General features: G+C 40.5%; 3 protein-coding genes and 3 long non-coding RNA genes across 7 annotated transcripts in view; 4 read left to right on the top strand and 2 right to left on the bottom strand.

Moving 5' to 3' along the window:
• The first annotated feature begins 1773 nt into the window (after positions 1-1773).
• Positions 1774-24038, top strand: part of Kul (Kuzbanian-like) — a 65485-nt gene continuing 43220 nt past the window's right edge. The window contains exon 1 of one of the 2 annotated variants that reach the window (XM_065477120.1): positions 1774-2140. In XM_065477120.1, coding sequence (XP_065333192.1) covers positions 2050-2140 — 91 coding nt within the window. In that variant the 5' untranslated portion in view covers positions 1774-2049. The remainder of the gene's footprint in view (positions 2141-24038) is intronic. The other variant, XM_065477121.1, reaches the window with a different exon arrangement.
• On the top strand, positions 2641-3713 carry LOC135936671 (uncharacterized). Its single transcript, XR_010574352.1, has 3 exons — positions 2641-3227; positions 3285-3464; positions 3521-3713. It is a non-coding gene; the product is annotated as an uncharacterized LOC135936671 (long non-coding RNA).
• LOC135937283 (uncharacterized) lies at positions 5129-5660 on the top strand. The gene is made up of 3 exons (XR_010574490.1): positions 5129-5209; positions 5266-5384; positions 5441-5660. It is a non-coding gene; the product is annotated as an uncharacterized LOC135937283 (long non-coding RNA).
• On the top strand, positions 7922-9474 carry LOC135937282 (uncharacterized). Its single transcript, XM_065480411.1, has 3 exons — positions 7922-8602; positions 8652-8951; positions 9004-9474. Exons 1-3 carry the CDS (start codon positions 7922-7924, stop codon positions 9472-9474), a joined length of 1452 nt encoding a protein of 483 aa, XP_065336483.1.
• LOC135936662 (uncharacterized) lies at positions 10937-12006 on the bottom strand. The gene is made up of 3 exons (XR_010574351.1): positions 11423-12006; positions 11186-11365; positions 10937-11129 (listed from the first exon to the last, which is right to left on the bottom strand). It is a non-coding gene; the product is annotated as an uncharacterized LOC135936662 (long non-coding RNA).
• LOC135935771 (uncharacterized) lies at positions 16848-22368 on the bottom strand. Its single transcript, XM_065478326.1, has 2 exons — positions 21121-22368; positions 16848-16982 (listed from the first exon to the last, which is right to left on the bottom strand). The coding sequence occupies exons 1-2, from the start codon at positions 22366-22368 to the stop codon at positions 16848-16850; spliced, it is 1383 nt and encodes a 460-aa protein (XP_065334398.1).

Here is a 24038-nt window from a genome sequence, read left to right as displayed (position 1 = left end):
AGGTAAAACTGTTATCATGGTTTCTAGTGGTAGCAAATAATTAGATCAATTAAATTTATATGCTAGGGCCCCTTCGTTGATCGTGTTGTATAGTGACTTTTTAATGATAAATATAATTGATAATATAGGATCAGAAAATAAATAAGTGACCCTCCTCAGGTGGATTGTGCAGTTTCTGCATTATTAAATTGAGTGAACATTTAGGACCTAGTTCAACGCAGCTAGGTGGGGCATCACAAATATTATTTTAAAATATCACAAACCGTTGTATACTATCATAACGACAAGGACATTTTTCATCACAAAAATTTCATAGCTTTGGCAGCTGCACATTTTTTAATAACCCATTTTTAAATTTTATAAATTTTCCAAAACATAACTGCTCTTTTATTAATGTATTTAACCCAAGCAAAGATTTAGCATGCATCACGCAATGTCGTGTCTATTTAGCTAACAAAATAGATAGTTAAATAAAAATATCTAACCCTGCTTTTTTCGTGACTAGAATAAATATTGATGAAAGAAAATTTTTTCAGAAATAACACGCGTTTCAATACTTTATTATCATAAAAATCAATGAATGACTCAATTTGTATCAAAATTGATGACCCCTTCAATAAACTATTTTAAATGAGATTAATTTGAGACATTTTATATTTTTCACAATCACATTTTACTTGATTTTGTTTCAAAATCAGGTATAGGGTAATTATTAATTAAGCATGGCTTATTATTCTTCCATGATAGTTTTATTATTATTATACTTGTTTATTTTCATCTAAGTCAAAAATACATATACAATGTACAGGTCAATAATTACAGATGAAAAAAGGCTACAACGCTAGCGGAAAACCGATAAAACAGACCGTAGTCATCGCGAGAATTTTAAAGAACATCTTGAATATTCCCATTATTACAGTAAAAGTTAGATCAAGGATAAGAGAGATAAGGATCCAACTTTAGGTCAAGATATATCCTTGTTAAATATATGCCGCCACAAAAATTGCATTTAAGCCGCGTGGTTACAAGATTTTTGGATCCTAAGATCTTATGTGCACGTGCACTGGCCTTTTTGACGAATAAACAGAGTTGAAAAGGGAAAATAAGTTTTTTTTGGGAACCATGTATTTGTTAGTTTTTAATTCATAAATGTTTAATTTTTTATGAAACATGCAATATCTTAAAAATACCCGCGGCCTGCTTAATATTTTCCAATATATTTTTTCGTTTTTCTCCTGAGCTGAATACAATAATTATTTTCCTAATAAAAAAGATACTACAGCGGCTTCTTTAAATTTTTAGTTTTTTCCTCAATAGATTCAACCAACTATGACATCTGACACTAATTACGTTGGGCAACAGATGATTAGTATGGATGCTGACAAATTCACAAGCTGGAGAGGCATGAGCACAAGGAGCAGCGCACACCGCATAGCGCACCAGCCAGCAACCAGAAACTCTTCGATCATTCACTCCAAGCTCCGAACACGTGCTGCCTCTACACGACAACAAATCAACCATCAAGTCTAAGATCCATTGCCAACCTCTGTAGAGAATATAGGACCATTCAATCTCTGCTACTCAATCATCCGTTCATTATTTCACAAGCATAAATCATCCAAACATTTAGGAAATCTAATTGGTGCCAAATAGATCAAACATAGAACGATTTAAATTGCCAAAAACAATGAAAGCACAGCTAATCACCACCCCCCCTGCAATATTTTGGTGTTGTCAGGTTGGTAAGAGTGACAGCGCCACCGTGGTGCTCGCAGCAAGCAGCAGCCAGCAGTCCGTCCGTATTCGTCGAAAGAACCGAGACGGTGGACGACACGAACTCTCTCGTACGGACGGTCTGTGTTTGTGTTTGGGGTGTGCGATGCTCGTGCAGGGGTGAGTGCAGGTTGCCGTCTTCTCGAGCGGACCCTGTCCCGCGAGGGATGCGTCGCGGCCGCTGAGGACGGGATCGATCAGACCCAGGGGCGAAGAGCCGACCTGAAATGCGCTTCAGGGGCTGGTAGGGCCCTGCGACCCCCGACCCCCGTCGCCATGGTGCAATGTCTGCCGCCGAGCACCCTCTTGTCCGCGCTGTGGGCCGCCCTGCTGCTGCTTCTCACCTTCTCCGTCACAGCTGATACAGGTGAGCACTCTCTCGCTCAGGGTCGACCTGACTCACCGCAGGGTGACTGTCCTCGGCGAGGAGCGACCTACGTGGCGTTTGCGGGTCGTTTTGGGCCTTTGGACGCCGCTTTTCATTCAAAATTCGCACGTTGATCGCGGTAACAAATAGACGGCAGTGTCGATTTCAGTCCCAGTAATACTTAAGTTGTCATTCGCCGAGGCACCGTTTTGCGTGCGAACTTGCGCTTCACTCCGCAACACGGAAGCTGAATATTTAATTAGGGCACGTTATTTAGTAAAATTTGTGCGCTGAGTTAGATATTGATTTTGTTTCTACGATTTGTAGAAAATATTAATTTGCAAAAAGGGTCCTGAAAAATAAATGTTAAGTAATAATTAGGCATCAAATTAATTAAAATAGCTTCTTTGTATAATCAAGTTATGTGTGTTCACGTTCTGCGACTTTTTGAAAATATTTAAATATATTTAGCTAATTAGTTCAACATCTTAGGGATCTCTTAAACCAATTGGCAAATTTGTACCATTTCTCTTCACAATAATATAGATTAGGACAAGTAGAATCGAATGACATATCTTAAAAATGCATCATGCATCGAAAAAATGTTCAAAAAAGCAAAATAAAATATGTACCTTTTTGAAATTGGCGCCGCAGCGAGTGTTAAAAGAGGTGTTAACGTTCTCGCAACATGGCCGCCGAACGACTGCGCGCTCCCCGTGGTTACACGGTAGCACATTCACGTCAACAACAGCGTTTTAACAGTTCTAAGAGTTTTCTTCTAGTTCAAAAAGACATTCTGTGCACCGATATTCTCATTAAAAATATAAAAACACGTAAATTGGGTCGCATCAGACACCTAAAAGCCAAATAATCGGTACCACATGTTTCACTATAAGTCGTTTCGTGAGTATGAAAAAGTGGAAAAAGTAAACAACGTCAATACCGTAAAGATTTTTCGACGCAGAAAGAATTTGGACATCAAGAAACTCAACAAACAACGTGTGAAGAACATTTTGAGGTCAAGCGGTGCCTTTCTAGCTGAAATAAATGTCAGACTCGAATCTGGAGCGTGTTTTCTTGCTGGCAGGTGTGTGACGCCAAAACAAGTTTTGGAGAAAATCGTTTATTGTCCGAGTAATTTCAGAATCAGCAATGCGTGGACAGCCTGGTGTGAAGCTGCACGTGTCCAAGAGCAGCCCAGAAATGGTAAATGACGCTGGACGAGCTCTTTGTTCGACCAGCGACAAGTGTTCTGCCAGAAGAGAATTGAGTCCATGGGCGGTTGTTGCACCAGGATTTGCATGGAATGGTGCGTGCCTGTCAGGTGAGTCAGGGGTGACAGTGGTTGTAACCATTTATTTGATTTATTTTCAATTTTAGGCCATTTTTGATCTGGCTGACTGTTGTTCGACTAGCCACAAGAGTTGCGTCTGGACCAAATTTAGTCAATGAGCAGTTGAGGCAACAGGATTGGCATAGACTGATGCCTGCCTGTCAGGTGAGTCAGGGTTGACAGTGGTTGTAACCATTTATTTGATTTATTTTCAATTTTAGGCCATTTTTGATGCAGCTGACTGTTGTTCGACTAGCCAAAAGAGTTGCGTCTGGACCAAATTTAGTCAATGAGCAGTTGAGGCAACAGGATTGGCATAGACTGATGCCTGCCTGTCAGGTGAGTCAGGGTTGACAGTGGTTGTAACCATTTATTTGATTTATTTTCAATTTTAGGCCATTTTTGATGCAGCTGACTGACTGTTCGACTAGCCAAAAGAGTTGCGTCTGGACCAAATTTAGTCAATGAGCAGTTGAGGCAACAGGATTGGCATAGACTGATGCCTGCCTGTCAGGTGAGTCAGGGTTGACAGTGGTTGTAACCATTTATTTGATTTATTTTCAATTTTAGGCCATTTTTGATGCAGCTGACTGACTGTTCGACTAGCCAAAAGAGTTGCGTCTGGACCAAATTTAGTCAATGAGCAGTTGAGGCAACAGGATTGGCATAGACTGATGCCTGCCTGTCAGGTGAGTCAGGGTTGACAGTGGTTGTAACCATTTATTTGATTTATTTTCAATTTTAGGCCATTTTTGATCTGACTGACTGTTGTTCGACTAGCCAAAAGAGTTGCGTCTGGACCAAATTTAGTCAATGAGCAGTTGAGGCAACAGGATTGGCATAGACTGATGCCTGCCTGTCAGGTGAGTCAGGGTTGACAGTGGTTGTAACCATTTATTTGATTTTTTTTCAATTTTAGGCCATTTTTGATGCAGCTGACTGACTGTTCGACTAGCCAAAAGAGTTGCGTCTGGACCAAATTTAGTCAATGAGCAGTTGAGGCAACAGGATTGGCATAGACTGATGCCTGCCTGTCAGGTGAGTCAGGGTTGACAGTGGTTGTAACCATTTATTTGATTTATTTTCAATTTTAGGCCATTTTTGATCTGACTGACTGTTGTTCGACTAGCCAAAAGAGTTGCGTCTGGACCAAATTTAGTCAATGAGCAGTTGAGGCAACAGGATTGGCATAAACTGATGCCTGCCTGTCAGGTGAGTCAGGGTTGACAGTGGTTGTAACCATTTATTTGATTTATTTTCAATTTTAGGCCATTTTTGATCTGACTGACTGTTGTTCGACTAGCCAAAAGAGTTGCGTCTGGACCAAATTTAGTCAATGAGCAGTTGAGGCAACAGGATTGGCATAGACTGATGCCTGCCTGTCAGGTGAGTCAGGGTTGACAGTGGTTGTAACCATTTATTTGATTTATTTTCAATTTTAGGCCATTTTTGATGCAGCTGACTGACTGTTCGACTAGCCAAAAGAGTTGCGTCTGGACCAAATTTAGTCAATGAGCAGTTGAGGCAACAGGATTGGCATAGACTGATGCCTGCCTGTCAGGTGAGTCAGGGTTGACAGTGGTTGTAACCATTTATTTGATTTATTTTCAATTTTAGGCCATTTTTGATGCAGCTGACTGACTGTTCGACTAGCCAAAAGAGTTGCGTCTGGACCAAATTTAGTCAATGAGCAGTTGAGGCAACAGGATTGGCATAGACTGATGCCTGCCTGTCAGGTGAGTCAGGGTTGACAGTGGTTGTAACCATTTATTTGATTTATTTTCAATTTTAGGCCATTTTTGATGCAGCTGACTGACTGTTCGACTAGCCAAAAGAGTTGCGTCTGGACCAAATTTAGTCAATGAGCAGTTGAGGCAACAGGATTGGCATAGACTGATGCCTGCCTGTCAGGTGAGTCAGGGTTGACAGTGGTTGTAACCATTTATTTGATTTATTTTCAATTTTAGGCCATTTTATATCCAGCTTGCTCTTTGCTCGACAAGCGACAAGAGTCGAGTTCTTGCCAGTAAGAAAGGATTGGAAGGGCAGGGTCGGCTACAGGATATAAAGAAATTGGTTTTTATGTCAGAACAGGACATAGTTCAAGTATATTCAAAACTTGTTTATAGCTCCTATTATAAATTCAGGGTCTAGTTATATATAACAATAAAATTTACATGAAATACATTGCTTTATGTTTTTTTATTTGAACTCTTTACAATGAAATTAAATAATAGCTAATCTTGTATATCAACTGAGGGTCGGAATCCTGTGTAAATCCCTGAATTTTCAGGCCACTTTTCCCTGATTTTATTAACAACACATGCAGGAATAATGATTCTGTTTGACCTTCCTAATTTCTTTCCAGATGAAATCCAACTCACAAAATTTTTATACGCAATGAATCTGTTACATGAGTTTGAATTAGACTTTAGGCGTTCCCTTTGGCCTTTGTCTTTAGTGTACATTAGGAGATTGTGCCTCATCATTCTAAGGACATGCATGTTCAATACAGTACACTTGAATCCTTTTGACTTGGTTATACATCTGGTTCGAATGCTCGGTTTCCAACTTCCATAACCATCATCCATATCCATGCAGCACACATTTTCCAACGGATATCCTGAATTGGTGCACAGTTCACAAGAGCACCAGAATTGAACTTCCTGACTTCCTCTTTCAATTAGAGCCTTTTTACGATTTTCTTCGTGCTCTTTTTCTAATTTTCGCTCTTGAGTCATAATCGGCTCCAGATCCCGAGCATCGCAACCTCGCAGCATTGAGTTTCTGCATTCCTGAGTGACCATGGAAATTAAAAAATAATTGCTATAGCTAATTCGATTTTCTGAATAATTCAAATTTTCTAAGTCTGTCTTTAGACATACACATTTTATTATTTCTGATAATGTAGGTGCAGGAAAAATTTGGCATTTCTATCCAATATGAACTAAAGTTATAAATATGATGGAAATTTATTATATATACTTACACAATTGATATCAATAATCAAACGGATTGCCAATAGGCGATGTCTTCAGCCTGATATTTTGCTAGTTTTTCTTCCACATACACATATTGTGAGCTCGCTTGCAGGGGGTTCAATACTAAAAACCTTCATTATTGCAACGCAAGTGGTGGGGGTATCATATTTGCTGGAGAACTAGATGACCAAATGAACCAGATGTACACCACTGTCATTCTTTTTCTATAATTAACAAAATTGTGACGTGTCGTTTGATTTTTGAAATACATACAAAATGGGAAGAAGCCGTTGTTGCGTATGTTCAGCTTATTCTGGGAAAGGTGGAAAAAAGCGATTTTTCTACAAAATTCCATACTCTGACCAAACGCTGTGAGTATTTTATGTATATTAACAGCATGTGCATACAATTAGTATGGATCATTAGCTTATTATACATTTTAATTTATATAATATGTACATTAATTAGCACTCAGAATTGGGAAAAAAATGTTGGGAGGAAGTTCAACCGTATCATTGACAAACATGTATGTTCTGATCACTTTGTGAACGACGATTTTGAGAAAGATGATGATGAGACAAAACAACCCAAACTCAACTCAGCTGCATTACCTACCCAAAATATGATAGGTAATAAATAAAACACTTCATCACGTTTTTGTATTTGGGAATGATTTCAATCAAGATGGATTAGAAGGGAATTTTTTTGGGTTTCCTATGATATAATAAATAAGGTTTTTGCACTGAATGGTTTAAAAATATTTTAACTTAACATACGGAACAAACATATTTATATACATACAACCTTTTAACGTTAATTAAGATTTATTTATATGTTTATAATATTTTGTTTCAAACGACCCATTGCATAATATAATAATGACTTACCAAAATGTTTCAAATTAATTTTGTTACCTTGACCTCTAAAGCTATATAAATATCAATCTAAATAGGAAAAACAACGCCTACTGCAAGTACTTCATCTTCTAACCAGCTATTACTTGAATCACCATCGTCACCTGCTGCATTGATCTTATTAGACTCATCGTCTTCCGAACAAATTTCATTTCGTCCAGCGCCAACAACGTCCAAGCGCAAACAATCGTTTGAGCCAAAGATCTTGTCTCCAGTGAAAGTAGTTGAAGGGATCCACAAGCCCGATATACCAGTAAAAAAACCCAAGAGCTGTGCACCTAGCCAGCAAAGGTCAAAATCAACATCTTGGTTTTCAGCAGGAACATCTTCATCCCATAGCTCCTTACCAACATCAAATGTTCCTCTCCATGTGCCTGAGACAGCGGACTCTTCAGACAGGGGACAGATTTTCAAATCACCTCCATCTTCTCCTCCTTCGACCATTTTTGATGATGCTGACGAACTTGATCATGATTATGAGCAGCCTGAGCTTGATTCCTCAATTGTATCCACTGCAGACGAATCATTCACTGAAGAAGATCTGGAGAGCAACATGATAGGAATTAAATTTGTCATTGTGGACATTTGTCAGCTAGACACTTTGATGCAACATTGTTCTGTGTGTGCCAGCATAAATTCCGTTGAGCGCAAAAGAGTAGGCTCAGTGATTACATATCACACAAGGTGTTTTAAGCATGACCATCAATTTTCTTGGAGCACAACTCCGAAAGAAAAAAACACCCCCATTTTCAACATTCTCTTGGCTGCAGCTATTTTTTGCGCTGGAATTGGATACACAACTATTCGCAAAATGACAGACGCTATTGGACTCGCATTCTTCTCGCATCAAACGTTCTACAGCCATATCAATAACTTCACGGCCCCGATCTTGCGACACTCGTGGATTAGGATGAGAGAGGAAATTTTCAAAGATCTTCAAAGTAAAGATGACTTGGTTGTGTCCGGAGACGCACGCTTCGACTCCCCAGGACACAGCGCAAAATATGCCCTCTACTCGATTATGAGCAACTTCAACAACAAAATTATCGATTTCGTGCTGTGGCAAAAGGGATTTCTACCAGGGGAAATGGAGTCTAAATCTTGTGCTTACGTTTTCAATAGACTGGTAGAAAAGTTGGGAGTTGGTAAAGTCCGAATCTTCTGCACAGATCGGAATCCTTCAGTAGCAAAAATGATGCGAGAAAACTTCAAGGATGTCGAGCATGCTTTTGACGTAAGTAAACTAGCTGCAATATATAAGTAATATTCCACTTTTTAAATAGGTCTGGCATCTGGCCAAAGGGCTGAGGAAAAAACTAATAGCGGTGGCCAAAAAACACAAGCAAATTGAGGGATGGATAGAGGCCATAGTAAACCACATTTGGCATGTTAGCAGCACTTGTGGAGGAGATTCAGATACCCTATTAGAAAAATGGAATTCCATGCTTTATCACATTCGAGGAAAACATCAGTGGAAAGAAGGAAAAGAAACAAAAACCTGCGATCACAGGACATATGAGGATGAAAGTGAAGCGAAAATTGATTGGATTACTGATGAATCTGCCTTTGCAGCATTAAAAAAAGTTGAATTTAGCAAATAATTATTTTCAGTTACTAAAATTTTTAAATCAACAGGTTACTCACAATACGCGATTTTTGAACCAACTGAAACACTGCAAACACTTCGTCCACACCGGAAACTTGGAAAGCTTCCATAATGTCATTCTTGTGTACGCATCAAAGAGAGTCCATTTTTTTTACGAGAACATGCTTCTCAAGACCATTCTTGCGGTCTTGGACCACAACCATAACACCGGAAGGGCTTCGGTTGGAACCAAAACTACGTTCTCAAAACTGAGAAAGACCTATCAGTTGGAAACAAAATACGAGGAAAAGTGTAATGAGTGGAGGGCAAATTTATTGGAGGAGATTGAAAAGTATGCAAAGAGCCCAGGTCTTCTAGGAACAGAAGAGGAGGAAATTCTGATTCTGTCCCCCCCGCATGATGTCCCTAGGAATATCAACAGTGTCCCACTTCCATCCCGTGAGGAACTTGAACTCCGAAGGAACATCAGAATGAGAGCCGCAGAACATCAAATTGAATAAAAAGTTTTCTTTATATAAGAAAGGCATTGCATCTAAAAACAACCTATTTTATTCAAACTAAACCTTCCACTACACCAAAAAAAATATTTAAAACCGGTAGATAATGAAGTTTCATATTAGAAACACACCAAGGCCTGACTCACCTGACAGACAGGCATCAGTCTATGCCAATCCTGTTGCCTCAACTGCTCATTGACTAAATTTGGTCCAGACGCAACTCTTTTGGCTAGTCGAACAGTCAGTCAGCTGCATCAAAAATGGCCTAAAATTGAAAATAAATCAAATAAATGGTTACAACCACTGTCAACCCTGACTCACCTGACAGGCAGGCATCAGTTTATGCCAATCCTGTTGCCTCAACTGCTCATTGACTAAATTTGGTCCAGACGCAACTCTTTTGGCTAGTCGAACAACAGTCAGCTGCATCAAAAATGGCCTAAAATTGAAAATAAATCAAATAAATGGTTACAACCACTGTCAACCCTGACTCACCTGACAGGCAGGCATCAGTTTATGCCAATCCTGTTGCCTCAACTGCTCATTGACTAAATTTGGTCCAGACGCAACTCTTTTGGCTAGTCGAACAACAGTCAGTCAGATCAAAAATGGCCTAAAATTGAAAATAAATCAAATAAATGGTTACAACCACTGTCAACCCTGACTCACCTGACAGGCAGGCATCAGTCTATGCCAATCCTGTTGCCTCAACTGCTCATTGACTAAATTTGGTCCAGACGCAACTCTTTTGGCTAGTCGAACAACAGTCAGTCAGATCAAAAATGGCCTAAAATTGAAAATAAATCAAATAAATGGTTACAACCACTGTCAACCCTGACTCACCTGACAGGCAGGCATCAGTCTATGCCAATCCTGTTGCCTCAACTGCTCATTGACTAAATTTGGTCCAGACGCAACTCTTGTGGCTAGTCGAACAACAGTCAGCCAGATCAAAAATGGCCTAAAATTGAAAATAAATCAAATAAATGGTTACAACCACTGTCAACCCTGACTCACCTGACAGGCAGGCATCAGTCTATGCCAATCCTGTTGCCTCAACTGCTCATTGACTAAATTTGGTCCAGACGCAACTCTTGTGGCTAGTCGAACAACAGTCAGCCAGATCAAAAATGGCCTAAAATTGAAAATAAATCAAATAAATGGTTACAACCACTGTCAACCCTGACTCACCTGACAGGCAGGCATCAGTCTATGCCAATCCTGTTGCCTCAACTGCTCATTGACTAAATTTGGTCCAGACGCAACTCTTTTGGCTAGTCGAACAGTCAGTCAGCTGCATCAAAAATGGCCTAAAATTGAAAATAAATCAAATAAATGGTTACAACCACTGTCAACCCTGACTCACCTGACAGGCAGGCATCAGTCTATGCCAATCCTGTTGCCTCAACTGCTCATTGACTAAATTTGGTCCAGACGCAACTCTTTTGGCTAGTCGAACAACAGTCAGCTGCATCAAAAATGGCCTAAAATTGAAAATAAATCAAATAAATGGTTACAACCACTGTCAACCCTGACTCACCTGACAGGCAGGCATCAGTCTATGCCAATCCTGTTGCCTCAACTGCTCATTGACTAAATTTGGTCCAGACGCAACTCTTGTGGCTAGTCGAACAACAGTCAGCCAGATCAAAAATGGCCTAAAATTGAAAATAAATCAAATAAATGGTTACAACCACTGTCACCCCTGACTCACCTGACAGGCACGCACCATTCCATGCAAATCCTGGTGCAACAACCGCCCATGGACTCAATTCTCTTCTGGCAGAACACTTGTCGCTGGTCGAACAAAGAGCTCGTCCAGCGTCATTTACCATTTCTGGGCTGCTCTTGGACACGTGCAGCTTCACACCAGGCTGTCCACGCATTGCTGATTCTGAAATTACTCGGACAATAAACGATTTTCTCCAAAACTTGTTTTGGCGTCACACACCTGCCAGCAAGAAAACACGCTCCAGATTCGAGTCTGACATTTATTTCAGCTAGAAAGGCACCGCTTGACCTCAAAATGTTCTTCACACGTTGTTTGTTGAGTTTCTTGATGTCCAAATTCTTTCTGCGTCGAAAAATCTTTACGGTATTGACGTTGTTTACTTTTTCCACTTTTTCATACTCACGAAACGACTTATAGTGAAACATGTGGTACCGATTATTTGGCTTTTAGGTGTCTGATGCGACCCAATTTACGTGTTTTTATATTTTTAATGAGAATATCGGTGCACAGAATGTCTTTTTGAACTAGAAGAAAACTCTTAGAACTGTTAAAACGCTGTTGTTGACGTGAATGTGCTACCGTGTAACCACGGGGAGCGCGCAGTCGTTCGGCGGCCATGTTGCGAGAACGTTAACACCTCTTTTAACACTCGCTGCGGCGCCAATTTCAAAAAGGTACATATTTTATTTTGCTTTTTTGAACATTTTTTCGATGCATGATGCATTTTTAAGATATGTCATTCGATTCTACTTGTCCTAATCTATATTATTGTGAAGAGAAATGGTACAAATTTGCCAATTGGTTTAAGTCCGAACAATTTGTCGGAGAGCGTTTTGTGTTTAAGTCAAGCTTTTCCGCTATTTTTTACATTTATGAATTTTTTGCATCCTTATGAAAGGGAGGAATTTCTATTTAGATGTTTGGAAAAGCCTAGCAAAAATGTTGCCAATGTTGAATTTCGGGTGCTTTACATATTTTGCGAAATTTTTCACTTCAGCACTTTTTCCGCAACACTAAATTTTACTACCCAAATGGCTATTTCTGCATCGGGCTTAACTGGAAAACACCAAGAGGGCATTCACAAATAGCCGTCGTTAGTTTTTACGGGGCTTCGCTGCACGCGCTCCATTAGCTCAAAATGAGCTTTTGTCACCGATTTTTTCTATACACTCAAATGCAAATTGCGTACTTTTTATCCGGTTACCAATACCAAAACTAAATGTGTTATACGACAAAGCTGATATTGCGTGATCGCTATGAATGTTATTCTGCGCATATAAATGCTGTAACGTATTAGCAAAATCTAATTTATGACGACAGTATGGACAGTATAATTGGCTCTTTCAATTACGTTCACTTGTCAATTATTGTTTCATTGATTGAACTTAACACAATTGGGTTTTTAAAAAAATGGTTCAAATATCATGAAAAATGCATTGATATTATCTCGCTACTGATTTCTCAATAAATTTCTGTCAGCCTCGTGCGGATAAAATCGATAGAGTTTGAATTCACAGATGGGATTTCATCCCTGTGCCAAAGTTTAAATGAAATTTCCCCCTCAAAATGGGTAGAGGCCAAGCTAATTAACTATTCAACGAGTTGACAATTGTTCTCGGCAGCTGCTCGCATCACAACTTTGACAATAATTATTATTTCCGAGGCGCGCGAAACACGTTTTAGCAGGCGTGACAATCAAAATGCAAATCCGCGCCCGTCGGAACTACGAATGCACACGTGCAAAGAGAGCGAAATTGAAATTTACACCGCCAACAGATTCGAATCTTTCCGGCTCAAAGCAACACACATGCCGCGCCGCAGGGTAAAGCTACAACGCCGCTCAGGTACCGAAATTTTCTACCTGAGCAGATGCCGAGCGCCGAGATAGCATCTGGGAACAATGCGAAGAAAGAAGGAAGAGGAAAATATAATCCTCTCGGCACAATTCAGGCCCTTAAATAATTTATCACAAAATATAATCATCAGTTTGGGTGCGTGCTCATCTCTCTCGGAGGTGCGTGTGTGGTGTCTTACCGCCGCCAGATCAAAATGTCAAGGAGTTTCCCACAGATTCGGATGAGGGCAACTCAGACCTGCTCGCCTGATTAATGAAAGTGCCCCGAAATTCGAGGAAAATCGTTAAACCTCTGCCGCTGATGGAATATGGAACAGCCGCGCACGGATTATACTTTGTGTGCGGCTTTCGGTCTAATCTCGTGTTGATGTGTGGCGGATTTGCGGAGGCAGAAATGCAGATTTTGGATCAATTGCGAGCGTTTTCTTCAACTCAAGCGCCATATTACGGGAATTTAAGTCAAACTGCATTACAATGAATAATATTTTTCAGGTGCTTTATGCCGTTCAGAATCGTTGGCTATGGGGAATAGGTAAACCAACAAGAATTTTCTAGCGAAACAATGTCGGAAACTGCGTATAGCTGATCTTGACGTTAAAATTCTGTAAACCTTGACTTTCAAGAAACGGTTCTACCAAATAAGGATTACTGTGCATTGTGCATTATCATTTTGCGACCATTAATCACGATTCTCAGCGCTCTCGATATATATTTCTTTCCAAAGACGCAGCCTGCGATTAGCATTTGGCGTGAATCATCTTGAAACGGAATACATTTACAAACACGTGAGCGCTGCAATGTGGACCGCAAAGTAAATAACGCAAACGTTTCTCTTATTTTTGGTCACAAAACGAGTCTCTCAAACACTTTCACGCGAGACAATTCATGGTTAACACATTCATTTGGTCCGAATTCCCAATGTCATGCTGCATAATTCAGCGCTTTTGTTTGTAGAAGAAGCGCCCAAATGTGCACTTTATCGAATTGAGTTGATGGAAATGAAACATGAGAGAGGCTTTTTCGAGTGTACCATGCTTGTTCATACACGAATTTGGCTCGCCAGAGAGCATTGTTGCTGCTGCAGCAGCAATCAATCTAGGGCTGGTGCTGCTTTTGATGTTCCATTTTTATCAGAGCTTGAATTGCCTGTACAAAAAACAAAGAGCAGCAGCCGCAGAGGTGCTTTTTGAACTGGTGATTAATGAGTTTCTTAGCAGCCTGCTAGCAATTTACTGTTATTTTAAATTTCCATTAATTTGAAAATAAAACCCACTTGAAAATCGTTGGCCTTGATGCGTCGAAAGGTGCCCAATTACTCATTAAAAACTCGCCCTCCTTCGTCTACTCGCATGCACTTGCATACCAAGCAGCACGCATAGAATATATATGCATAAACTTCAAACAAATAAACAAACAAACGGGAAAGCAGCAGCACTTCAAAGACTGCTTTTCCCCCAACAGCACAATGCCTCTTTGAAAGGAAAAGTCGAGTGGGCCAATGTCGGTCGCGTGGCTCTGGATGCAAATAAACGGCGAAAAATTAAATGTCGACCCGCTGCTTTGCCTTTTTTTGCGCACAGCAAATATGTGCCACCCAATTATCGGTCATTTTAGGGGTTCAACACGACGAATGAGGAACTTAAAAATGTTACCAGAGAACCATGCACGCGCGTGTGTATGGTTTTTAAATAAAATCCAACATTGAAAGCGTTTTTTATCGACACGAGGGAAATAATAACTTATCTTGAGAGAGTTCATAGTATACAAACATTTAACTAAATAATTTATAGTTAGTTTATAGTTTGCCTACGTGATGTTTTATTTATTTTAACGTTATTTTAATACATTAAATTTTATACAAAATCACAGCCGACCCATATTGTTTCAAAACAAATGTGGACAATGCCTTTTATTCAATATTCATATTAAATTAAGTGGCATACTCACTGGCACCTGAACGTAGGAATAACTTTTATGATAACTGAATTCAACGTAACAAAATACTATTGCTAACAATCTACTCTCAAATGAAAAATTCATAATTTAACAACAAAATTTTCTTTGTCTATGCAGACTTTTATTTTTACTTGCTTTTTATATGCGAAATTATTAATAAGGCTCCAGTCACTTGCACGACCCTCAGCTTACACCGAGAATGGAAAATGCAAGGCTCGCGAAAAATTCGGAGCTTTATGCTGCGGACAGGGCTTGATTTGTTCGTCTGGCTGTTTTCGCCGACGGAGATGAAATTCTCATTTCCCTACGGGGTCGGGCTGGCAAAACGCGCAGGCTGTGAGAGTTTCGCGTCAAATCTGCTTACGCGGGGCGGCTGCAAATTAGCATCGACGCAGCGCCTCTTTGCCTAATCTAATAACTCGCGAGTTTGCACTTTACGTGCGGTCCAGCACTTCTTGCAATTAAATAATTCGCTCGCTGCTGCATCAAGTGGAGATCAAAGAACTCGACCGAGAGTTTGTGATCTTTTAACCTCATGCGTGCCGGTTTGTGTGTGCCTCAGTAAGGAACGGAAAGGTGGGCGAGAAGGAGGAACGCAAGAGCATTATTATTTCCTGCGAGAACAAGAATGTAATAGGAAGGGGTCATTGCCATTCGGCCGGCTCTCGGCTGCATCCTCACCGTGACTGGAAATGACAATTGTTGCGATCCGATGGAATTACCTAGAGGCCCTTGTTGTAAATTTTTACGCTCCAAATGAGATGATTGACCCTGGAATCGAATGTCAGTTTAAAGCTTCACTATTAATTCAAAAGACCATAATTCTGTTTTATGCTGCCTGAATATGTTTGTTTGGAAACTCTTAAATGGTTAATTTCGTTCAAATAAATACCAATTAATACACATAGCCATTGATTTATTTATTAATTTTTAAAACTTTTCAAAGTTTATTTCCTTTTTATCTCCTATCTGCTAGCCTGCGTTCACTCATGGAAAAAATAAGGTTTTGTATATCGCTCCCCGCCATTGCAACATTTTGCAGATGGGTAAGCAAAACAAGCACGTGCTGTATTCGCTCGTGTTTACAATAAAAACAAACAAGGCACGCACTCTATTCTACTAATCGATCGGGATTCTTTCACCCACATTCACCCTTGCCAAAGGGCAGAACGAATGAATGCCTCTTCTCGCCATGCAAATCAGATTGAATTCCAGGCCGAGATCGAGTCGGCGTGTTTCCGCGTTTTGTATTTTTTTCCAGTTCCAACCACAGGCATAAGGCAAAGGTCTTCTGCCTTCTTTTCTCTAGGCCACTCTTTCTTTTTAAGCTCTTTCCTTATTAAAAATTGTTGAAAAAACGTTTAGAGTTATAACGACACAAAAGTCGTCATTACTCAAAATCTAATAAACTAACAAACTCCGGACTCAAATTAGCTCAACTCTCAGTTCGTGGAAAATTCGACCTTTAAAATGAAGTTAAAGTGTTGCTGGTGTGTACGGATAAATTAAACATTAAACAATTAAATTGTAGAATAATTATTATTAAATAGAATATTGATAATGTAACGAGATAATGGTAATTTGATAATAATTGTGATATAGAACAATTTGGGGTTTACAATAATTGGGGAATAGGCCTTTCAATAAAAAAAAATATTCGGAATCGGAAGATACGGAAAATACGCGCGCACACGAGTCTGATATTGTACTTAACGTTTGACGATCTATACGATGGGTGAAGAAGGAGTCGATGACGGCGCCGACGACGACGAACGGTGACGCTCAAACCGAGGACGTCTCCCGTGCCGTAGTCGCGCAAGATGAAGGGAGCTGCTACACACGAAGGGTCCAGGCAAGGTGTTGTTTGCCGACCACTTCAGGATGGGGAGGTGCCAGCCTAAACGTCTGAAACGGACCACCAAAAGACGGGGCTGCACCAGGGGTAACGAAGGAGCCCACCAGGGCTACCTGAGGGAAATAACGCACAAAGTCTACCGTCAGTCGCGCCAAATAAAAATAAAATTGAGCACACAGAGAGTTGCTCAATTTATAAGCCGCCCAGAAATATGTTTTGAATAAGTTTTTAACTTACTTCACTCGTGACCGAGCTTCTGTTAAATCCGTCCTTCCTACGGACGAAACATTTGCCGAAGCCTTCTGTTGACACCATCAAGAAGGTCGGCGGACAAAGGTTATTGGGCGACTGACTGACTTTCGTGCGAGAGGTCGCAACCTTTCCCCCCGTGGTAGACCTATTTCGCGCGCAGCTCAGGTGTGGGAGTCTTCTCCTTCTGGTTGCACTCACTGCACTCTGCACGCACTGTTTTTCACTCGTTGTACGCGCGGCGCGATTTATTAAAAAAAATGTAGGGACAGGGGATATGGAAATCACAATCATTATTTAATTTACCACATATCGTTATACTCCCCTCCCCGAAAGAATAATTTTTCAGAAGGAAAAATTATTGTCTTTGGCCTGCGTGTTTTAAGTCCTTCACATGAAATTCCCCGAAACTAACAGAATGATTAGATGGATCAACTAACTTGAAAATATTATCTGCCACTTGTCTTTGAAGCAAATACGGACCAACAAAATATGGCAAAAGTTTGGCAGTAATTCCAGCACCTTTCTTTGATAGGGCGTAATTCTTTTTCATTACTAAATCTCCTATTTTGAAATCAGAAGGACGACGACGCAAATCGTAATGGCGTTTATTTTTCTGGCTAGCTTCAAACATTTTAACCTTAACCAATTCATGAATTTTCTTTAACTTGGGAAATCTAGCTGCGTAATTTTCAATTAAATTAGGCGCTGAAAAATCACACTCTTTAATTGCTACTGAGCCATCAAAGGTTGGCTGTCGCGCCATAAAAAGGAAATAAGGCGAATATCGCGTTGTTTCATGAACTGCAGAATTAATAGCAAACGCAATTTGAGGCAAGTTGCGGCACCATTCCTTCTGGTTATCGCTTATGTAACAACGTAAAATCGTCTCAAACACTCTATTCGTACGCTCCGACGGATTTGCCGCGGGATGATAACGAGGAGTGTACTGTAACCTAGCATTGTATTTTCTAGCCATATCTTTAAATGTTGAGCTGTGATATATTTTAGCATTATCTTGTACTAATAATTCTGGTGCACCATATTGCTGAATAGCTGACTCAATAGCGTTACATACTGATTTCGCTGTGGCGTCTTTCAAAGGGAACAGCATGACAAATTTAGTGAAAAAATCTACTAAAGACAAAACATAAGTAAAACCTTTAAGGCTTCTTGGAAATGGACCAACCAAGTCTGTGCAAACAACTTGCCAGGGGCGATCCACCACGCGTGAATTCATTAATCCTGCACTTGCAGACTGACAAGGCTTTTGCGCCAGACATTGGTGACAATTTGCTACAAATTTGGAAATGTCAGCTTTCATTTTCGGCCAATAATACTGCTCGCTAATTCTATTGAACGTCTTGAAAAAACCAAAATGACCTGCCTCGGGTGGATTGTGCATTTTCTGCATTATTTCGTTGCGTGTAGATTTTGGCACGACTAATTTGTAACACGCATCCTCTATCGGATTCCACGATTTAACTATTTTGTACAGTCTGTCTTGCACGACTTTAAACAAAGGGAATTTACTTGGATTCTGCTGCACTGCATTCATGAGATTCACATACCACCGGTCATTTATTGGACTTCTAATATTTAACTGCGCCACTTTAACGTTATCAGCAAAAGAACGTGAAAGTAAATCTGGAACGACGTTCAATTTTCCTGGCTTATGCATAATTTCAAAATCAAACTGTTGCAATTTGAACTTCCAATTGGCTAGGCGACCTTTAGGCTTTTTAAGGTCCTGAATAAATTTCAGAGGCTTATTATCCGTCACAATCAAAAACTTATTATAAGACAAGTAACCTTCAAGCTTCTCAATTGACCAAATTACCGCTAAAGCCTCTTTCTGCATTGTGGGGTAATTTTTCTCGGCATCAGTTAGCAAGCGGCTAACATAATAAATTGGTCTCTCGCCATCATCAAAAATTTGAGACAATACGCCTGAAATACCGTAATCTGAAGCATCAGTTGAAAGAATAAACGGCTTATTGAAATCTGGCAAACGAACCACAAGATCAGATGCGAGTATATTTTTACTCTTTATCCATGCGTTTTCTTGCTCTTCTCCCCCCATGAACGGAATTTTCTTACGAGTGAGTCGCACTATTGGCTCAATAATCTCACTCAACTTGGGAAACAGGCGGCGGTAGTAAGACATTACGCCAACAAATTGTCTTACACCCTTTTCATTTTTCGGACGTGCCAAATTCAAAATTGATGCGACTTTCTCCGGATCGGTCCGCAATCCATTTTGGTCTAGGATATAGCCGAGAATTTTTATGGATTCCCTCAGAAATTTGCTTTTCTCCCAATTTGGAGTCATTCCCGCATTCTTTAACAGTCGCAAAAATTCTTGAATGACATCTTTATGTAACTCGTAGCTTGGCGTTGCGATGAAACAATCGTCAATATACGTGTGTACATATTTCGCAATCCAAGAACTATGAACAATTCGATCAATGACGCGAACAAATCCTGGGCCGCTATTCTTCGCACCAAACGGAATTACAGTAAATTGCAGCTGTCCTCTGCCTGGCACGAAAAATGCAGTTTTGGCTTTGCTCTCCTCATTTAACCCAATTTGCCAATAGCTTTTCTTTAAATCGATAGTGGACAAGTACTTAAAATTAGCGAGATTATCAATAATATTCGCAATTAATGGCACTCCATACGCATCCGTTTCCGTTACTTTATTAACTTCTCTCATATCAATAACAAATCTTGGTTCTTTCTTCTTGTCCGGATCCATAACAAGGAAAACCGGTGATGACCATGGACTGACACATGGCTCAATCACGCCTAACTCAAGCATCTTATCAACCTCTTTGTGCAAAATTTCTAATGATTTTGGGGGCAAATAAAATTGTTTACTCTTGACAGGAGATGCTGCACCTGTCTCAATGTGATGTTGTGTGAAATTGCATCGACCAAAATTTTTAGGAAAATCAGCCTTTATGCGAGCAATAAAATTTTCAAAATCGTTCTGCAAAGAGTCTGAAATTAAACTAATTTTTGGCATCACATTGTCCCTATCGCAGGAGGTTGAATTGCCACCCAAAATATATTGACCTGAGCTCACGTCTGGCACAAATTTAGTCTCAAACCAAAAATTCAGACCCAAAATTAGACTAGTTTCAATTGATGGCACAACTAATGACTTAATTATGAAATTCTGGTCTGACAGCGTAATCGGCAAATCTATTTGACCTAACACAGGCTGGCAAGATTTATCAGCTAACTCTACTTGAGAGACACAACAATTTTGAATTTTAATGCCTAATCTATCAATGAGCTCTTTGCCTAACCTGCCTAAAATGCAAACAGAAGCGCCGCAATCAAGTAAACCGACAACTGGATTATCCAATATTTTCACACGCAAAAATAATCTATTATCAAATTTGTCCACCTCCAGTTCATCGCTACTCTCGCTCAGCGTCTCCCCTTTACATTTCAGTAAAATTCCGCCTAATTTTTCGCGAACATAATCAGTTCTTAGTTTCCAGATGTGCCTTTGCCAAGATTTGTTTGAGCGCCTTGCACTTGACTCACATTTTGGGGTTTGCTGTCGCTTTGCGCTACCGGACGAGCGACCCCCGACGGGTTTTTTGAATTCGTGCAAGAAATACAATTTTTACGCACGATCCCGTCTTTCCCACATCCCCAGCAGAAAGCTCCCCTGCGCGGCTGTGCGCAATTTCTGAAACTGTGTCCCTGCTGGAAACAGTTCCAACACACCTTGGCCGCAACAGCGAGATTTGACTGCTGCGATGCATTTCCCTGTGGCGCGTGAATCAAAGTTTGCCCATTAGAAACACTACTGCCCACATTCTGCTGCCGCGCGCGAGCAGAAAAATGCGCATTTGCACGCTGCGAATTGTCGTGCGCCGGCCGAACACCTGAACGAGCGCCCGCGCCTGCATTTCGGTACGAAAGTGCAGCACAGCAAATCTCACCAGGCGTGTGACCAACACAACACAATTCTGCCACACTAACTTTCCCTTTCTCATCTTTCTTGTCCGCTTTCTCACTAACTCTATACGCAAATTCTGGCTCAACAGGATCTTCCTGCGCCTGCGGATCTCTATACTTGTCAATCAAGTGCTTCACTGATTCCAAATTTAAACCTCTTCCTTGCAAATCATCTAAACTGTGAATGTCCCCCCAGGGCAGATTTTGCAACCAATATGGGGCCAATCGCTTTCTTACGAATTCCAATTTTTCCCGGTCGGATGGAGGATTGCTAAGCAGGGAAAACAATGTCTCCATTTCCGAACAAAACAAATTAAGCCTTTCGTCGCGGGCTTGCCTGCGCGAACGCAATTGATCCCATAACCGGTCATCATAATCTGGAGGTTTGAAATTTGCAATCAGATGCGGCTCAAATTCCACCCACGAGTGCCACTTCTTGTGGTTCATGAGAAACCAAGCCTTCGCCCTACCCTCAAATAAATGATGGGCAGTGTCCCAAAACTCGGAGTCTGTCAAATTGCTCTCTTTTCGCTTAAGTCCGACTTCCCGCAAGAAACTAGCCAGTGACCTTTTACTGGACTGCTCGCCCGAAAATGACACTTTCCAATCCCTTGTGTAAATCCTCCGCTTCGAGTTACAATTTGGCACCAATAAGACGCCGCTATTTTGACGACTCTCTAACGACGCTTGATTTAGAATTTGACCGTGCGACACGGGAACAAAGTATTGCATTTGCGGCCCGTGCGCTGCAGCTGCAAACCCAAAATCGCTCGGTGCACCAATTTGATCTAGCTGCTCAAATGAATCATTTAATGTCTCTAAAAGCGATTTTGCGTTACTCGTGCTGGGCTCCTCAGTATCTAATATTCCGCTTCGCAACCAGTCAAAACTCTGTTGCAAATGGACCTTCAGCTTCGTAATCGAGTCGGCTAACCTGTCGTCATACAGCTCGATGCGCTGCATACGCATGAAAGCATACGCGATTCTCGATCTCAGCTTCCGTGCCTCACTTGATTTTTTCGATTCGCAACACAATTTGACTGCTTGTTTCACCGAAACTAAATACTCAGCTAATGATTTAGCTTCTGCATCTACTGCCTCTTTGCCTACTACCTTCAGAGGAGCAGCCGCTGCGGCCGCTTCATTCTCAATCGCGCTCTTTAAATTATCGCGCAGAATAGACAAACTTTCGCCCTCTATGCCACGAAATTTGCATTCTGCCTCAACATCCTCTCTGGGCAAGCGATCCCATTCCAGCTTAATGGAATCCATGCTTTGTGCCATCTTAAAAATCTTACAAATCTAAATAACTCTAACACAAATGACAAAAATTCAACAAGAAATTTCTAAAAATGTAACGATAAAGTTCTAAAAATTCACCAATAAATATTCAGAGGGATGATTGGCACTTTCTTTCGATATGAGAGATAAAATTGCTCAAACGTTACGCATTCCTATCCTCGCATCCAATTACGCTAGAAATCCTCACTAGCCGAAATTCTTAAATTCTCAACACGCCAAATCATCACACAGCAACTTCAATAAATAATTTAATGTTGGGCGCCATTTATAACGACACAAAAGTCGTCATTACTCAAAATCTAATAAACTAACAAACTCCGGACTCAAATTAGCTCAACTCTCAGTTCGTGGAAAATTCGACCTTTAAAATGAAGTTAAAGTGTTGCTGGTGTGTACGGATAAATTAAACATTAAACAATTAAATTGTAGAATAATTATTATTAAATAGAATATTGATAATGTAACGAGATAATGGTAATTTGATAATAATTGTGATATAGAACAATTTGGGGTTTACAATAATTGGGGAATAGGCCTTTCAATAAAAAAAAATATTCGGAATCGGAAGATACGGAAAATACGCGCGCACACGAGTCTGATATTGTACTTAACGTTTGACGATCTATACGATGGGTGAAGAAGGAGTCGATGACGGCGCCGACGACGACGAACGGTGACGCTCAAACCGAGGACGTCTCCCGTGCCGTAGTCGCGCAAGATGAAGGGAGCTGCTACACACGAAGGGTCCAGGCAAGGTGTTGTTTGCCGACCACTTCAGGATGGGGAGGTGCCAGCCTAAACGTCTGAAACGGACCACCAAAAGACGGGGCTGCACCAGGGGTAACGAAGGAGCCCACCAGGGCTACCTGAGGGAAATAACGCACAAAGTCTACCGTCAGTCGCGCCAAATAAAAATAAAATTGAGCACACAGAGAGTTGCTCAATTTATAAGCCGCCCAGAAATATGTTTTGAATAAGTTTTTAACTTACTTCACTCGTGACCGAGCTTCTGTTAAATCCGTCCTTCCTACGGACGAAACATTTGCCGAAGCCTTCTGTTGACACCATCAAGAAGGTCGGCGGACAAAGGTTATTGGGCGACTGACTGACTTTCGTGCGAGAGGTCGCAACCTTTCCCCCCGTGGTAGACCTATTTCGCGCGCAGCTCAGGTGTGGGAGTCTTCTCCTTCTGGTTGCACTCACTGCACTCTGCACGCACTGTTTTTCACTCGTTGTACGCGCGGCGCGATTTATTAAAAAAAATGTAGGGACAGGGGATATGGAAATCACAATCATTATTTAATTTACCACATATCGTTATAGAGTGATAGAATTAAAATGTTGCATCTTACGGAAATAAAAAAAATTACAATTTTTAATTTGGATTTTTTTAATGAAAAACTACATTTTTACAAATTATAATATTTTTCACTTCTGAATGTTACTAAATTCAATTTGAAAAAATTCCGACATGCTATTTTGCTCAACAATGAAGTCTTTGATATGCAGCAACAAAGAAATCATGCTACCTTGGAGAATGCCATTAGCAACTTTCCTGCCGAAATCTCTAGTTCACCTTTGGACTGGGAAACAAGATTGAGCTCATCCAGTTCACTTTCACCCGCAACAATAACCCATTC

Source organism: Cloeon dipterum, chromosome 2 (assembly GCF_949628265.1).
Source record: "Cloeon dipterum chromosome 2, ieCloDipt1.1, whole genome shotgun sequence".
Classification (NCBI taxonomy): Eukaryota; Metazoa; Arthropoda; class Insecta; order Ephemeroptera; family Baetidae; genus Cloeon; species Cloeon dipterum.
This window is presented reverse-complemented; position numbering and strand designations above follow the sequence as displayed.

Excerpts from the sequence above, each read along its gene's own strand:
- LOC135937282 (XM_065480411.1), top strand. The coding sequence starts at position 7,922 with ATGATAGGAATTAAATTTGTCATTGTGGACATTTGTCAGCTAGACACT. Across the intron at positions 8,603-8,651 it reads ATGTCGAGCATGCTTTTGAC|GTCTGGCATCTGGCCAAAGG; the intron begins GTAAGTAAACTA and ends CTTTTTAAATAG. Across the intron at positions 8,952-9,003 it reads CCTTTGCAGCATTAAAAAAA|GTTACTCACAATACGCGATT; the intron begins GTTGAATTTAGC and ends TTAAATCAACAG.
- LOC135935771 (XM_065478326.1), bottom strand. The coding sequence starts at position 22,368 with ATGGATTCCATTAAGCTGGAATGGGATCGCTTGCCCAGAGAGGATGTT. Across the intron at positions 16,983-21,120 it reads AGAAAGATGAGAAAGGGAAA|GTAGCCCTGGTGGGCTCCTT; the intron begins GTTAGTGTGGCA and ends TATTTCCCTCAG.